The sequence below is a fragment of the Phascolarctos cinereus genome, unplaced genomic scaffold, assembly GCF_003287225.1.
Source record: "Phascolarctos cinereus isolate Bilbo 61053 unplaced genomic scaffold, phaCin_HiC Scaffold_9;HRSCAF=440, whole genome shotgun sequence".
NCBI lineage: Eukaryota > Metazoa > Chordata > Mammalia > Diprotodontia > Phascolarctidae > Phascolarctos > Phascolarctos cinereus.
The window spans coordinates 262,891,699-262,908,450 of NW_027556402.1; the positions used below are offsets into that span (position 1 = coordinate 262,891,699).

Sequence of the window (16,752 nt, forward strand, 5' to 3'; positions counted from 1 at the left end):
GGAGGTAGGGGAGAAGAGGAGAGAGGGGGAGAGAGAAGGAAAGGAGGGAATAGAGGAAGAGAGAGGAAGATGAACAAAGAAAAAAGTGGGAAAGGGAGAGGGAGAGGGGAGAGGAGGAAAGAGGAAGGGAGGAGAAGAGGGAGAGGGAACTTATGGTGAAAAGGACCCTTTCCACTAGGCAGGATACTCGAGGGGACCCTCCAAAGCCCCCTCCTCATCTTTCAGGAGCAGACCCTCTGGCCCCTACAGGGCCAGCTTAGTGGGTCGGGTGCTGAGGCATTAGGGTGGTAGAAGAAGGCCTGGGTTCTAGTCCCACTCAAGCTTCTAGAGAGGGGGGTGGATTAGACCACCAAAGTGGTCAGAAAGGCTGGGGAGCCCTGGGGCCATCTTTGCAGACCAGCCCCGCAGACCATTTGCCTTCTACTGAGGTTTGCCCAAATCCAAGGTTGGACAGTTGCTCGGAGTTCCTCGAAAATGATTTATTTGCCAAAACCTTCACAGAGGAGGTAAGGAGCTGCCTCCCTCAGGACTGAACAGAGGAACTTTTCTTTTCTGTATCTCAAAAGGAGATTTCTACACTAAGAATTTCTCCAATTGCCAATAACATTTAACCAGAGTTTTGAGGTTTGCAAAGTGGATTGTATGCATTATCTCACTGGATTCTCACAACCACCCTATGTGGTATTACCCCATTTTATAGGCAGGAAAACTGAGGTTAGAGAGAGCAGATGACTTGCCCAGAGCCACATAATGAATCCATGCCTGAACTCAGGCCTTCCTGACTCGTGCTAGGCTGCCCACCCGCTGCCTCAAACAAAGTCATTCATGGAACCCCAGCTTCCCAGAGGAGGAGAAGCAGAGTTGGGGCATCTTCAGAGAAACACCTCCCCCAGCCCAGCAAGAAGGCTCTTCTCTACCTCCCCGTTTCTGGAGCTGCCTGTCTCTGGCTCGTGCTAGTGGGAGCAGCAGGACACAGCTCTCCTCCAGAGCCCAGAGGCTTATTTTCATTGGTCATTGGGTCTCAAATTCCCACATCTCTCAAGGCCCAGGATCCTATGAACATTCTTTAGCTAGAAGAGCCCCGAGGAGTCCACCCAGCCACAACACGCAGGACCTGGCCTGGGCACTGCTGGGCTGGGGATGAAGGCCATGCCTCATTCAGGCTCTGTACAAGCAAATGGCACCTCAATGCCATGACAGAAATAGAGGATGAGGCCAGAAAGGAGTCCGGCTGCCAGCTTGGCTTTGCTTGGGGTCCTGGGGTACATTTCTGAGCCACGCAGAGCCCACGACCAGCAGAAGGCACAACTATCTCTGAGACCAGAGTTCCAGGCAGGGGCAGGGGGCGGGTGACATCTGCCCATCTGCCCAGCCCTCTCTAGGGCCTACTGAGCAGCAGTAGGGGGCTACAGCCTGTTGGAGAAGGGAACGGAGGAAGGCTCCAAGGCCCTGTGCCAGCACAGAGGATGCTGGGGAGATGATGGAGCTGTCCCTGACCTCAAGAGCTTCTACTCTGCAGGAATGTTGTCCCTTTTGACATCTGGGGGCAGAGGCAGCCCTGGACTTGGGCACAGGGGCACAAGCATGGACTGACCCTTTCACCTGGCAATGGGGGGAGGCCAGCTGGCTGCCTTACCCCTGGGCCCAGAGATAGGAGCCACAGAAAAAACCATGGCAGTGCCAATAATCACAGCCTTCTGCCCACCCCATTCCCCCCTCCCCCGGTCTGCCAGCCTCTGTCTCTGCAGCTTTTGCTACATGTTCAAGAGTTTTATAACTTGGGAGCTGGGGACCTGAAGAGCCTGGCCTTCGGGCCCTGTGTTCAGCTTGCAGGGACACAAAGGTGGGGTAGGGTGCCAGCCCCTTGGTCCCTGTCTGGGCTCACTCCCTGGTACTCAGTGAACCTGGGGGAACAGCACCCAGAGGCCTTCCAGGGAAGGCTCATGTCCTTTCTTCTGAGGGCCAGGCAGAAGGAGAGAGCCACTGGATAAGCCAGCAGGGGCAGGCCAGGGAAGCAGTCCACCCCTCTCTGCCTGCATCATCTCGGGCCCACCATCCATCCATCCACCCACCCACCCATCCATCCACCCACCCATCCATCCACCTACCCATCCATCCATCATCCATCCACCCATCCATCCACCCACCCACCCACCCATCCATCCACGCATCCACCCACCCACCCATCCATCCACCCATCCATCCATCCCCCATCCATCCATCCATCCACCTACCTACCCATCCATCCATCCATCCATCCATCCATCCATCCATCTACCCATCCATCCATCCATCCATCCATCCATCCATCCATCCATCCCCCCATCCCCCCACCCATCCATCCCTGTCGCCTCTGTCCTCTCGGCAGCACAGTCCCTGGCCCCCTCAGCCCCACTCTCTTGAGAGCCCTCTGCCTTTGTGCTGGCCGAGTGGTGACAGGTGGCTGGCCAGTTCCAACTTGTCCCGGGAGTCAATCATTCACAATGGGCAGCTTAGGACCAATGAAGCTCCAACAGACTCCTCCTATTCTTCCCCAACTAATTACCCCTGGGAAGACATGCCAGGCGGGCAGTGGGCTGGACTCCCTTCTGCAAGGCAGCCCCAGCCCAGCCCCTCAGCTCCCCACCCACTCAACCACTGATATGGCTCTGCCCTATCAGCTGTTATTCTCCCCTTAGGACAATGGAGCCCAGCTGGCCCCGTTCAGACAGAAAACACAAGGCACCGCCAGTAACCCAGAAATGGAGATGTGGCTAAATGTGGTCCAGGCTGGGGGACAGGCAGGCCCGACAGAGAGAGGATGCCAGGCCCAGCCGCCCCTGGAGCTGCCCCCAGCATGGTCAAAATGTGGGCGTGAGCTGCTCAGGGGCGGCCTGGAATGCCCTCCCCCTCCCGGGCTCTGCCCGGCTCCCTCCTGGCTCAGCTCAAGCGCTGCCTCAGACCCACGGCCTTTCCTGATCTCAGCTCTGCAAGGGCAGGGCTATTCCCTTCTGCCTCAGCATCCTCAGTGCCTCCTCCAACTGCACCTGGCATCCAGTGGGTGCCAAATAAATGCATGGTGCCACTGCAGGGGATGGGCCTGGGGTTGCTTCTTCCTCTCCTTTCTCATTCTTTTGGAGGAGCTATGGCTCATCGCATCGTGGGGAAAGAGGGAGAGATAATCAGAAAGGAGGGGATTTCTAAACGAACGCTAGCAATAGCAATTGTTTCTTCAGGAAACAACAAATGCTCTGGTCCCACGCTGGGCCCCAGCTCAGGGAGGCCATCAGCGCCATCAGCCTCCGCTCGGGCCCAGGACCCGACCTGCGCCTTAGCCGATTCCTGCCCCAAAGTGAAGCCATCCTCGTGCAAAAGGAGAGAGAAAGGAGAGCTCAGAGATGGAGAGAGGGACTGTGGCAGAGACCCCCAGAAGCCGGGCGAGGTTTGGGAGGGGAAGTCATGAGAAACCACCCACCCACACACCCACACATACACACACATGCACGCACACACACACACACACATCCACACACCCATACAACCTCCACTGCGGCTGGGGAAAAGAGCACTCTGATGGGAAGGGCATTAGAAGCTGGAGCTCCCCAGGCCTGAGATTTACATCCTGAGGGGATGGACAAGGCCTTCCCTGTCTCCAGACTCCTGGGCTCCACAGAGGTAACACAATAGGCTGAGCTGACCCCCGTCTCAGGCCAGGGTGGACAGAGCAGACCCAAAGCTGGCCTTTATTTCCGTGGGCTCAGGGATGTCTGCCGACGAAATGGACTGTTCTGGGACAGGGTGACGACGCCACGATCTGGCCTCTCCCCAGTGGCCTGGGCCCACCCCCACATGGCCAAAGCAGAGACACAGCTTTCCTTCCTCCCCCAGGAAAGGGCAAGGGAAGATCATCAAAGCTGAGCTGCTAGGAGAGCTCAACCAGGAAACATCTGGGTAACGGGGGCAGCTCCATGGAACCCTTCAGTGATGGTCGAGTGTCACTTGGACAAACTCCCAAGATGCCTGGAGACCCAAGCTTTAAGCCAGGGGTCCCACAGAGCCAATTGGCCAGCGCAGATGAGGCCACGAGGGGTGGGCCTCGGGCAGAGTCTGGGCTCCCTGACAGTCTCCGTGTTTCTGAGGCCTCAGTTTCCTTGACTGTAAAATTCAGACAAGAGCACCCACACCTCACAGACTCACACGAAATAACATGAGAAAAGCACTCGGCAAGGCCTCCAGGCCCCATTATTGTACTATGATTGGCATTATTACTACTGTTGGGCACAAAGCTGGCGAGAGTCTGTGGAGGGCTGGGCTTTGTGGCCCTGGCACAATTCCACTCAAGTCTGATTCTTGGGCCCACCACCTCTTGTCACTGCCTGGGTTCCGAGAGGGGGAGGAATTTGCCCAAAAGTACACAGCAGTAGAGCAAACACTAGATGCCAGGCCTCCCCCCTGCCAGAACAGGGCTCACCCCCCACCCCAGGCAGCCTCCCTTTGCACAGGAAAGAGAAAGGAGGGGAGGGCAGGGGCTGACTAACAGGAAATGGCAGCCCTCTGCCTTCCTGGAGCCCGGCACAGGGGCCTGCTTCCCCCAACTCCATGCCCGTGCCCCCCACGGCCAGGGAAGGGCTAGAGGAAGCTGTACTGGCCAGCCGGGGGTGTCCGTGGGGCCACAAGGGTCAGGCGCTCAGGCTCTGACCAGGCTGCCCACCCCCTCCCCTGCCCTCAGGCCCAATGCCCCCCCTAGGCGAGGAGGGGGCTCAGCCACCAGGAGCCTCCCGTCTGGAAGCCTTCGGTTCCCCTGAGTCACAGCCTCGTCCCAGGGCCCAGGAAAAGCACCTCGAAGGGCCGGGGAGCTGCCCGCTCTGGACCTTTCTTGGTGTCAGCCCCAGCTCAGGAGACCCAGGCACTCACTGAGCTGTAGCTGTGGCCTGGACCTTGGAGTACAATGTACCAAGGCCAAGGCTGCCCCCTCTAGGCCAAGACGGGAGCCACGTCTAGCTCCCTCGAGCCAGCCCTCAGAGCCAGGGGTCAGGGGCTCGTCCCGCACGCCATGAAGGGGAGCCCGAGGCTGGCATTTGGAACCCTGCTCTGACAATGAGGTGACCTGCCATGGCCTCCAGCCCAGGCCAGGCCAGGCCAGCCGGCGTCCAAGTGGAGCCTGGTGGATGACTGTCCGAGTGGCCACCAGAGGGCCACCTCCCTGCCCTGGAGGACCCCGGGCAGACCCAGTGAGGCTGGAAGGTGGCCGAATGGGCCAAAGAGCAGAACTGTAGAGCCCTGGAGGAGGCCCGCTAACCCCCAGAACTGGGATCTGGCCTCAGAGGGTCGGGGACTCAGCCCCTAACAGCTAGGGGCACAGCACAAGGCCACATGAGGCAGATGGGGACAGGTGATAAGGTGCCTGGCTCAGTGTCAGGAGAGACTGGAACTGAATTCCTGCCTTGGACACGTCCTAGCTGGGTGACCTCTCTCCTAGCCCCGGTTTCCTCTCCTGTAAACCCACAGGACCTGAGGAGATGTTGGCCATCCCTGTCTCCCATGCTGGGCCCACGGGAGGCCAGCAGGGCAGTGGGCTCTGAGGCTGCCAGAGGGACAGAGATTTCCTGCCTGCCCACGGCCAGCACACCTGGAGAACACACTTGGGGTCCCAGTGGGCCTCACTTGGAGGCTCTGCTTCCTTCCTCTGCTGGACGGCAGAGGCTGAGCTGCCCACTCCTCCACCTCCTCCCCGGCTCCCTGATGGCTCTTCCAGACCACCCCCCGAAATGTGTGGCTCTCCTCAGTTGTCATCAGCCAGGATGAGAGGGGCAGGGAGGGACACTCCTGACCTTGGGACAGACTCCCGGTCGGATGAGCAGATCAGCCCCGCTGCTCCATGGGATGAAGGTGCCCAGCAAGGGCCTTTGGAGCTCAGAAGAGGGGTCCTTTGGGTCTGAGTGGTCCAAGGAGGCATCTTGGGGGAGCCCACATCTAAGCTGGGCCTCAAAAGCCCCCCAGGATTTCAACAGAAAGAAGATGCTTCCCTGGGCAAGAGCTGCAGCTGTGCCTCCAGAGCCCCAGGGCTGCCACGAGCCCACCTCTGTGGCTGGGAGCTACAGAGGACTAAGGGAAAAAATGAAAAAAAAAAAGGACAGAGGGCACCCAGGAGGGAAAAGGGGCTCGGGTTCCTGCTGGACTCCTGGTGAGGGGCTTGCCTCCCTCCCCCTCCCAGCGGCCCCGCCTGGACTGCTAAGGCCCAGTCGGCCCAGGAGGAGGGTCCTACTCACTGCAGGCAGGGCCAGAGCCCCTTCAGAAAGGCAGTAAGTCCACGGCAGGGTCCATCCAGGAGGGAGCCTAAGGCAGCCAGCCCAGGGAACACACACCAGCCCCCAGGGCACCTCTCACTACAACCAGGGAGGCAGGCCCCCACCTGGCCAAGAAGCAACTGGGCGCTCCAGGGAAGTGCGAGGGTCTTATTCCAAGGTGGAATTTCTGTAATGCCCAGGAGGGAAAAGAAGGAAGCCCAGATAAGCAGAGCAGTGTGCAAGGAGCACAGAGAGTTTATTACATATTTTTTCCCAAACACAAGAGGGATAGACAGAGATCGTCAGTTTCACAAAGAATCCTTTTTGTTTTCTGTTGTGTGGATGGAGGGTGTGTGTGCGTGTGTGCGCACATGTGTGTGTTTGCATGTGAGTGAAAGTGCATGCGTATGTGTGTGTGTGTGTGTGTGTGTGTGTTAGCTCTGAATTTTTAAAAAAGAAAAAAATTGTAAAGTAAAGGGTTTTCAAAAGTTGCTGCTTGTATTTCACAGCCATGGGGTGAGCAAGACCTCTTCCTAACAGGATCATCCAGGGAAGGGCTGTGGCCAGGGAGCAGCGTGGGCATTTTGCTTGTCTTTGCCCTCTAGAAGGGTCCCTCATTGGCCACTGAAGTGGGAGCAAGGCTCACAGAAACTCAGAGCCTTCAAGCTGGGCAGGGGCTTGGTGGCCACAGGGTCCAGCCTGAACAAGACTCCGCTGTCTGTCGGCCAAGCCCTTGCCTGCAGACCTCTAGGCATGAAGGACAGCTTGGCTAAAGGCACGGAGGTGGGAGATGCCTTCCTAAGGCATCCCTGTAATGACTAGAAAGCTCATTCCTGCCATCACACCCAAATCTGTCCCTCCCTCCCCATGGGCACTGCTCCTGATTCTGCCCTCGGAGGCCAAGCAGAGCTGTTAGAAGACCAGTAGCATCTCCTACCTTATTCTCCTCTTCCCCCTATCTGGGGCCCTCCTGAACCCTGGGCTGCTATGGACTGGCCCTGGCCTCTGCTGTCCTGGTGGCCCACAGAACATCCGTTAGTGGTGCCCACCTGCCAACATTAGCAGTGGGGGCCCCCCAATCCACTTGGTGGTAGGAAGAGAAAGTGAGCCCAGATCACAAGCCCTTTGTCCCTCCTCGGTGGGCTTTCCCACCCCAAAGTTTATGGTCCAAAGGCACTGTCACCACCAGAGGGCTGTGAAATACATGGGAGGTCATTTCACAGGGTCTTGGGGGGTCCCTAAAATAAAAGCCCAGATCCAGGGCAGAGCAGAAAGCCAGAGCCTCCCCTCAGCCGTGAGTTCAGCTTGGTGTCTCCTGTAGCAAAGATGTGGTATCTTAGCAACAAGAATTTATCGAACCCAACAAAAGCCCCAGTCAGGGGGCTGGGAAGGCATTTTGGGGAGCCCACCAGATTCTTTGCAATGCACCCATCTCATCTGCAAGAGCAGCAGTCACGTTTCCACCCGTGCAGCTGCGGACGCCCTGAGGACACACATGTCTGAAAACGTGCCCGTTATGGTCCTGGGACGGGCCCAACATCGAAACAGGATTCCTCCAAGAAAATCATTTTTTCAGGCGCACTCAGCAGAATATTTAATCCCCTTGGATGCTGCCTTTGGATTGCTGAGATCATGCTGAGATTGCAGCTTTCTGGCACCATAAAACCCTTGCTTATGAAAAGAAGGGAAAAAATATGGTCTCTCTGGGAAAATCCATCTTCGAAGGACTTTTTTCCACCCTCTCAGTACTGTGTTCCCAGCATCCAGGTTGCACAAATCCACATTCCCCATCTGGGTCCCAGCCCAGCCACGGCAGCTCTCCAGACCCCAGTCCCCAGCTCCCTCAGGATGCTGAGAAGGTCCAGGCCTTGGCCCGGCTCTCCTTCCTCTGAGCCCTCAGTGAGGGGGGCGAGGAGCCCCCCACATCCCACCTGCCCAGGAACAGCCTCATCCAGTGACCTCGGCTTGGGAAAGTGAACGCTGCACATTCAGCCTTCAAGGCCGGGAGAACCTGCTCTGAACGAGAGAGAAATTCTCTATCCACCCCAAGAGCAATGGGGCAGGGGGTCCCAACCCCCGACTTGGCTCGTGGAGAAACTGAGGAAGGGCAACTTGTCCAAGCTCACACAGAGCCCAGAAGGTCGCCCAAGGACAAATGCACTTTTGCACGTGCCCAGGCCAGGGTCCTTCCCCTCACCCTCTGCCCCCTCCTCGATGGGAGACCTACTGGCTATGGAGATATTAGTGCATCTCAGTAAAGATGCCTCATCTGACTTCAGGGGACCCAGGGGGAAGCATGCATCAAACAGTCAAAGGGGGCAGCCCTTCCTCAGCCTGGGGCCCCCACCTGCCTGCTGGCAACAGCTCCCGCCTTGCCCCCTCCTCTCCTTGGTGCTGGAGGAACTCCATAGGCCAACGAGATGCCCCTCTCCAGGACTGCTGCCGCTGCTGCCCCTCCTAAACACATCCTCTGCCTTCTCACCAGATTGAGCTCTGTCCTTCCACACACAAGGGATGCTGGGGAACCCACCTGCCTGGCATGAACAGTCTAGGTCAAGATCACAGGTTCCATCTCCCACCTCCAGGTCTTTGGCCAGGCTGTCCCTCATGCCTGGAATGCTCTCTCTCCTCACCTCCATGTCTTGAAACTCCAGGCTCCCTTCAAGTCCAGCTCTGGTCACCGCTCCATATGTGAGACCTTCCCTGAACTGCATTCCCTCACCTTGACAGTACGTGCTTTCTCTCTGTCTGTCTCTCTTTCCCTCCTCTTCCTCTCCATCTCTCCGTCTCTGTCATACACACACACACACACACACACACACACACACACACACACGATGGTCCTATGCACATCCTGTGTATCCCAGACCCCTCCCCACTAGCAGGAGACAAGCCTCTTAAGTCTCTGGTACAAAAGCATTCTTCTCTTGGCTTTAGAATCAGATCCCACCAAAAGTGGCCTTCATGGGTGAATCCCCTTCCAGAACCCCCTGGGGCCTGGGGCCCCATGGCCCACCTGGAGCCATTCTGGGCTTTCCCCACGAAGCCCCTCTGACTCTGCTCCAGCGGCTCTTTGGGGCTCCTGCTGGCATACTCTCCAGGGAAATGGGCAGAGGGGGTCATGGGAGCAGTTTCCAGAGGCTGATCCTTCTGCAGGAGGTCTCAGCATCCCACTCCTGCCCCAAACCGGCCACAGCTTCACTAGCACAGATAAGACGCAATCTGGGCAGAGGGTGGCCATGGCAGTGGTGGGACCTACCCTGCCTATGTCTCTACCTGATGGAGGAGAGAGCCAGGGAAGGGCGGGGCCCCTGGCCAGCCATCAGAGGGAAGCTCTGAGCCCAACAAAGCCTCTCATAAAACCCAAGGTCTCCCCAAAGCCTAGGGTTTAAGGAAGGAACCACTTTGTGCATAAACCTGGCGATATTGTAGCAAACATCCTTTGTTCACTCAGCCCATAAACCTTGTCAAGGAACCTTGGAGGGAAGGGTTCCTTGGGCTGTGCTGTGGGAGATGTGGCTCCTGTCCTCAGAGAGCTCCGTCCAGCCTCAGATGGTACATGCATGGCCACAGACCCACCCCCTGCCAGGAAGCATCAACTTTCTCTCTCTGTTTCTACCCTCTCCTTGGCAAGACCCTGAGCTCCAGGGGGCAGAGGCCACATCCCGCTCTTCTCTGTACCTCTCCCCACAGCCCTGGGCACCATGTCCTCAGCAGGTGGGACTAGAGGTGAGGTGGGAAGCAGCTCTGATCCTCCCTCTCTACTCTGCCAGGCTCTGCAGCTGGCACAGACTGGCTCAAATCCCCACCAGCTGAATGTCACTAGAGCCAGTAATAGGAGGTGCTGGGGGGAAAGAGGGAGGTACTGTCCTTTAGGGTTGCTGTGAGTGCCTGTGAAGGGGACCAGGAAGAGGGAGCATCCCGTCAGGGGGCCTGTGTGGTCAGATAAGGCCAGCAAGAGAGATGGGGAGCTCCCATTGGTGTGTACGTACCATCCAGAAGAGGGTCCCGGTGGCCAAAGCAACATACTGCTCGATGGTGGAAAGCACGCTGAAGATGAGGCAAATCAGAACAATGAGGAAGCTGGAAAACATCCCGAGAAACAGGTGCATGTCAGTGCCAGGGCTGGGGGGCTCCGGGACCCTCCCCACCTCCATGCCCACTGGCCTTGGCACCAGAGGGTTCCCACTGCTCCCCTGAAATGCTGAGGCCAGAGGGACCGGGGCGGGGAGGGAAACCCCCCCTGCCCTGCCAGGTGGGGCAAAGGGAACTCCATGGCACCTCTCAGCACAGCCCAAATTGGCGGTCATCTCCTGTAACGACCCCCTCGTGCCTAGAGGTGACCATGAGCCCAGGAAGGCTCTGCCAGCTGAACGGGAGGGCTGGCACACAGCTGCCAAGCTATGGCCCCAGAAGTGGGCACTGTGTGCATGTGCATGTATAGACATGGGTGTGCTGCACTGGGGCTGGTGGGGATCCATCCTGCTCGGTCCAAGAGGCTCCCTCATTCATCAGACAGTGGGATGCCAGGAGCTGAATGTTTGGGAGACCAATTCCAAAGGCTTGGAGGCTGGACTATATGTCACTGGAGGACAGTCCCATGCAGACAAAGTCATGGTTCTTCCCCTCACCCTCAATTCCTCATCCTAAGTCTGAGATAACGTGGACAGGGAGGACACTTCTCCGTATCTCACTCCAAATCCCTGGCCACGGGAGGAGGCGGGTAAGGGGACCAGGAGGGAAAGTCAGCCACCAATGTGAGGTTAGTGTGCATTCCAGCTGGAGAGAGGGGCATCCTAAAGCCCAGAGGAAAGAGGCCTTCACGCAGAAGAGAATGATGTCCAATGTCAGAGACTGCAAAGAAGCCAAGGATGAGGATGAGAAGGAGAAAAGGCCCCCGGATGGAGAGATCGCTGGAAGAGACCAGCCACGCAGCCCCAGGATTACTCCACCAAGCAAAGCCCATCCCTTTGCTGCTCCTCTCCAGCTTCCATGCCCTGTCCCCCGCATGCCATCTCTAGGACGCTCTGTCAGACCCGCTGGGTTTCCTGCACCTCAACACACCGCTCCCTAGCGTGACCACTAGATGGCAGCAAAGACCAGACTATGGTCCCAGCCACCTCAAGGCCCGAGATCCAGAGAACCAGGGAGCTCCCTGCCACAGCTGGACAGAAGACCCAGACCTGGTGAAGGCCCGCCCGGACTGTGGGCTCCGTGCAGAATCGTTCTTGTCCTCTCCTCGGGAAGCTCTCCTTCCTTCCCCCCCTCGGCCTCTCTCCCCTGGGCTCCTCAGCCAGCTGAACCTCTGGGAGTCCCTCCCCATCTATGGGGACAGCAGGAGGTGAATGTGGGCTGTCTGATCCTGTTCGCTGCCTGCATTCACCATCGAAGGAAATGTTCCTCTTCACTTAGAAGAGTCGTTTTTCCCACCCAAGTTCACAGACACCTCCCCCAAATTTGCACAGGCCCCCAGGTGGAGAAGCCCTGTTCTAGAGCTCAGGGCTGGCCCTGGCTGGAAGGCCTGCTTAGCTCCCTCCTGCCTGTGTGACTTCGGGCCTGTATCTGCTCTCTCTGGGCCCCGGTGACCTGTATGCCAGCTCCCGAGACACTGGCTGGCAGTGAGGACGGCCCAGAGCCGGGATCCTTGTGGGGGGGGGCCCAGAGAACACATCAAAGGTGAGCTGGGCCGGGAGGGCTGCTGATAAGGACAGGCCCTGACGCAAGCCCAGGAGAGGGAGGTGCAGATCTCAGGGACAGTGAAGGGGAAACCTTTCAGGAGGGGGCAGCCAGCCAAGAAGGGAGTGAAAGGGACTGAGGAATGTCCGGGACCGCCCTGGGGCAGGCCAGCCAGCCAGCTTAGGGCACGCAAGACCTGGCAGCCCGGGACTGGGGGGGGGCAAGGAGGCAGGAGCCTCCAGGGCCCAGACACCCAGGCAGACCCAGCCCACCAAGGGGAGGCTGCACTTTGCAGGCCCTGTGGATAGAGGGGAAGCCAGGCCCCCCAGGCTCCCAAGATCCTATTTCTTCCAGGCAGAAGTAAGATTTTTTCCTTTTCAGAAAGAGGGCAGCATTGGATAGGAAATAGAACATGACTTTGGAGCAGGGACAGAGACCACAGATCCCGGCTCCTGCATTTACTGCCTGCATGACCTTGGCAAAGTCAGCCAGCTAATCACTCAGTCGGTCAACTAACACTAATTCAGTCCCTACTACGTGCCGGGCACTGTGCGGAGGGCTGGGCTTCAACAGGCCCCTTCACGCGCTCCAGTTTCAACAATCAGAGAACACTGGCATTCAAAGCCTTCTATCTCCGCCTTGTCTCCAGCCCCATTCAGGCCGCTGCTCCCCCAAGCCACGCTCCATTCCTGCCACTCCTCCTGTCCACCTCCTCGGCCCCAGCTAAGCCCTGCCCATCTTTCCCTCCGCAATTTCCACTCCGTACCTTCTCTTGTTGGCCTCTGTCCTCCTCTGTCCCTCCCCCACAAGACGGACAGCTCCCTGAGGAGGCCCAGCCAGCAGAGTCAAACCCAAGGGGAGCGCACAGTAGGGGCAAAGAGCTACGAGGGTTTAGAAACCCTCTTGCTGACAGGAGGAGGAAACTGAGGCACCCCAAAGGGAGCAAGGGCTTGCCCAGAGTCACGCGGGTGGGAAGTGACAGATAAGATTTGAGTCCTGGTGAGTCCACACAGAAGTGACTCTGAGAGCGTAGCAAGGTTGAAGGACTGTTTGGGGGTGAGCTCCCCATCAGCACAGGGGATGCCAGCATACACAAAAACTGTTTTTGGTCCCACCTTCCCTTTGTCCCAATGGCAAAAACTCTCCAAGGACAAGGGGACATCACTCTTCTCCCAGTACAGCTTAGCGCCAGCTTATCTGATCGCTGTGTCCTGGGGACCCAGAGAAAGTCAGAGTCGAAATGGGGAGAGGTCTCAACTGAATTACTTGGAGAGAAAGAAAAACTTCTTCCCGGAGTGAGAAAGAGACAGGACCATTGTTTCCAGAACTGGAAGGGACCTTGGAGATCTTCAGTTGACAGATGGGGAAACTGAGGCAACTTAGTTCAGGGATGAGACTTTCCCCTGCTCAGGAGGGCTCACTGAGTCAAGGACAAGTAGACATCTGGCCTCTGCTTGGAGCCCCCTGGGGGAAGAAGTCGGCCACAAAGTTCATGAGAAAATCAGATTCTGCTTACAAAGGCTCGGAGTGCACACAGGGCAGGAACAGGACTGTCACCTAAAGCGAAGTTCACCCGACCCGACCCTTCTCTGCCAGCACCTCAGCCCTCTTTACTGGCCCTCAGAATCTTTGGGGGAACCATGGAGACCAGCTCGGCTTGAGGTCCTCCCCCTAGTCACCAACCACAGAAGGAGTGCCGCCCTCTAGATTGAATGGCCCCTTTTAGCTGTCCTGGATGGCCTGACCAGGCCAGGAAAGGGGGGGCATGCTGGGCCTCACTGGCCCAGGCCCTGTACACCGGGGCCTCACCTCAAATGAGGCAGCCGCTGGAGGTATGGGCTGCCCAGCCCCAAGCCTCTGATGCTGTCCCAGAGCCCACGAGGCAGCTGGCATGGAACTCCGAGGGATGGGGGAGGGCTCTCAAAGGCGGGAGCCAATGGAGGTGCTCCCTGACCCCCCAAGGGGGCTCCCCCTCCCCCCAGGCTGCCCAGGGCTGGCTCAGAGGACCCCTGCTTCATGGCTAACCCAACCTCTTTTTCTGCGGACACAAAATGAAGGCCAGAAGTTCTTGCTGTATTTTTAAAAATCACATGGCCATTCAAATATTTTAATTTGTATGGTAAGCAAGGGTATCTGTAAATTCATCTCCTTTTTTAACTTGCAGAACTGACTGAATATGTAAATACATTTCATTAAAGATGTGACTGTTATAAGTTTTATCATAATTTAACTTTCGAGCTGTGTCATTTAAAGACATTTTAAATGTAATTTACATTCATGCTGCCTGTAATATTGCCTTTTCAAGTTTGTATACATCAGATGCGTATTTTTGTTTTGGCGTAAGGTACTGTCTAATTTTTCTGGGTATTTGATCCATATTATAGACATTTTGGGAAGGAATGGAATTGACTTCCCAAAAGTTGTGAACAAATACATTTTTACATTTAAAAATAATAATAAAAAAAAGAAAATGAGGGCCGGAGAATAAGGGCCTGCACACAAGAGAGGCACGTGTGGTTGTGAACATGGACGTGGGCACTTGTGCAAACCACTCAACCCACACAACGAAGTGAGGGGGGCCCAGTGGGAAGGCAGACCAGCTCCTCCCTGCCTCAGGCCGCCCCCCCCCCCCCCCCCCCCCCCCCCCCCCCCCCCCGCCACGAGGTGCCTCTGAAGGCCTGTCAGGGATGGCAGAATAGGCCAGCATTCTCTGGAGCCTTGGGGGTCACCACAGGCCTGCCCTGGGCAGCCCCAGGGGGACCAGCACCCCAGAAGCCCCAGCCTGAGCTCTGATCAGGGCAGCTCATTCGCACGTAGTCACACACACACTCAGACACTCAGACACACATTCACACAGTCACGCACACCATTTAATTACAGAATATATGTATGTGTGTATATATATTATATAGATATATTGTACATACATATATATTCAGATACTTTTGGGCAAAAACAATTCCCAAGGTAGTTACCAAAAGAGAAGATGAATGAATGAATGAATGAATGAATGCTCATTTATCAAGTGCCTAAGGCCCCAGCCCTAGGGACACAAACAATAAAGTGAGACAGGCCCTACCCTCTCTTTTGCCAATGAGTATCTGAATATGTATTTTTAATTAAAAGGATTCTTTGAACCCTGTAGCTGTGATCATGGAATAATGACCAGGACAAAAGCCTTCCTTCTCGGCATCCCCCATACCCGGAATACCCTCTGCCTGCCCCTTCCAGGAAGCCCTCCTCCATCAGCCAGGACTGATTAGACCTTCCTGTCTCCTGCTCTAGTCCCTGGACCCTTGGCTTTCTTCTCATCTTGGCACAATGCACGTGGCAGGAAGACCGGCCTTTCATTTTCTGCCTCCAACATGAATGCTGTGGCCTGGGGAAGGTCATCCGAGCCTCTGTGCCTCGGTCTCCTCATCTGTAAAATCGGGATAAGGATGTCTGTAGCTTCTACCTGCTGGCGGGCTTCGAGGACCAAAGGAGATCTCACTGGGAAAGCACCCCCAACTCATGGGCGGTGTCTGTGAGCAGCACCGGCTGTGACAGGCAGCCTGCCCTGAGGGCCTCTTGGTCAATTATTCAGGTGCAGAGTGGGTGGTTGGCACAGGTGGCCGGTTCTGGGGCAGGTGTGAGCCCATTGTCTGCTTAATGGGATTGTGTGGTGGCTGCCTCGCTGTGGTGGGCACCCATGGCCGCCTTCCTACCCAAGCCTCACTTCCCATGCCCCCCTCCCTGATGCCAGGTGGTCCTGGGGCAGAGACACCCAGTCCTGACTTTCTTTCTTCAAAGGAAAGGCCAAGACGTCAAAGGAAATCTGTCAGAGAAGCAACACAGGGCCTTGGGAACCACAGGTGGGACCGAGACCCCAGCCAGCCGGTGAGGGCCACATGCCCACGCTGAGCCACCTTGGGGACCCCCAAAACCCGTCCTATCAGCTCTTCCTAGTGGGAGAACAGGACAGTCTGGGGACAAAGCCCAGGGACGGCATAGGGAGAGGCTGGCTGAACCAGGCCTCTACCATCCCAGTGCAGGGCAGAAATGGAAACCTGAATCTTCACACCTCCCCGCCTTGCCCCAGCTGCCCTCCCCATGGGCTCAGGCCTACAAGAGCCACTGTTCCCATTTTCAGAGGAAGAAACTGAGGCACAGAGAAGATGGGACAAGAGAGAGGTCTTCTGTCTCCCAGTCCAAGCTCCTTCGCCCATACCTCAGGGCCAGCCCAGTGTAGGCTGACTGACCTCCCAGCCATGCCGGGCTAAGGGTAAAATGACCACAGCTGATGGGAAAGTCATTCCCAAGCTGGGACGCAACCCCCCTCTGCTCCTGGCCAGGGGAGCTCCCCAACACAAGCCCAGAAGGCCCCCAATTTGCCTTCAATACTTAGAAGTATGCCCCTCCTGGCTCCCCCAAATAGCATACAAGCCTCTGGAGGCCAGGGCTCTGTTCCTCTTGGACTCTGTATCTCCCACCTTTCACACTGCCCCTGGGGCACAGCAGGTGCTTAGGAAGTATTTGCGGACTGATCAGTCCTGTAGAATTCTAGACCTTGCCCTCACCCCAGCTCACCAATAAGCTGGCACCTCCTCTCTGTTCCATAAGCATGTATTAAGCGCCTAGGATACATGCAGCAGTAGGGGTACAGAGCCAGCCTCTGCCCCTGAGGAGCCCCTGTTCCCTTCTGTGTTTGACCCCTCCTCCTCCTGAGGACAAACAGAACAGAATCAGAGCGGGGCCCCACCGTCCTCCATCTTCCCATCCCCGCCCCTCCTCCAGAAGCATTCCCCTTCCTCGGTTTCTCCCCAGCCAA

General features: G+C 56.9%; 1 protein-coding gene across 4 annotated transcripts in view; it reads right to left on the reverse strand.

The window, feature by feature from the left end:
• Window positions 1-16,752, reverse strand: part of KCNQ1 (potassium voltage-gated channel subfamily Q member 1) — a 352,441-nt gene that overhangs the window by 263,525 nt on the left and 72,164 nt on the right. For all 4 annotated transcript variants that reach the window (XM_078148943.1, XM_020970730.2, XM_020970731.2 and 1 more), the window contains exon 2: window positions 10,259-10,349. In XM_078148943.1, the coding sequence (XP_078005069.1) occupies window positions 10,259-10,349 (91 nt within the window). The remainder of the gene's footprint in view (window positions 1-10,258; window positions 10,350-16,752) is intronic.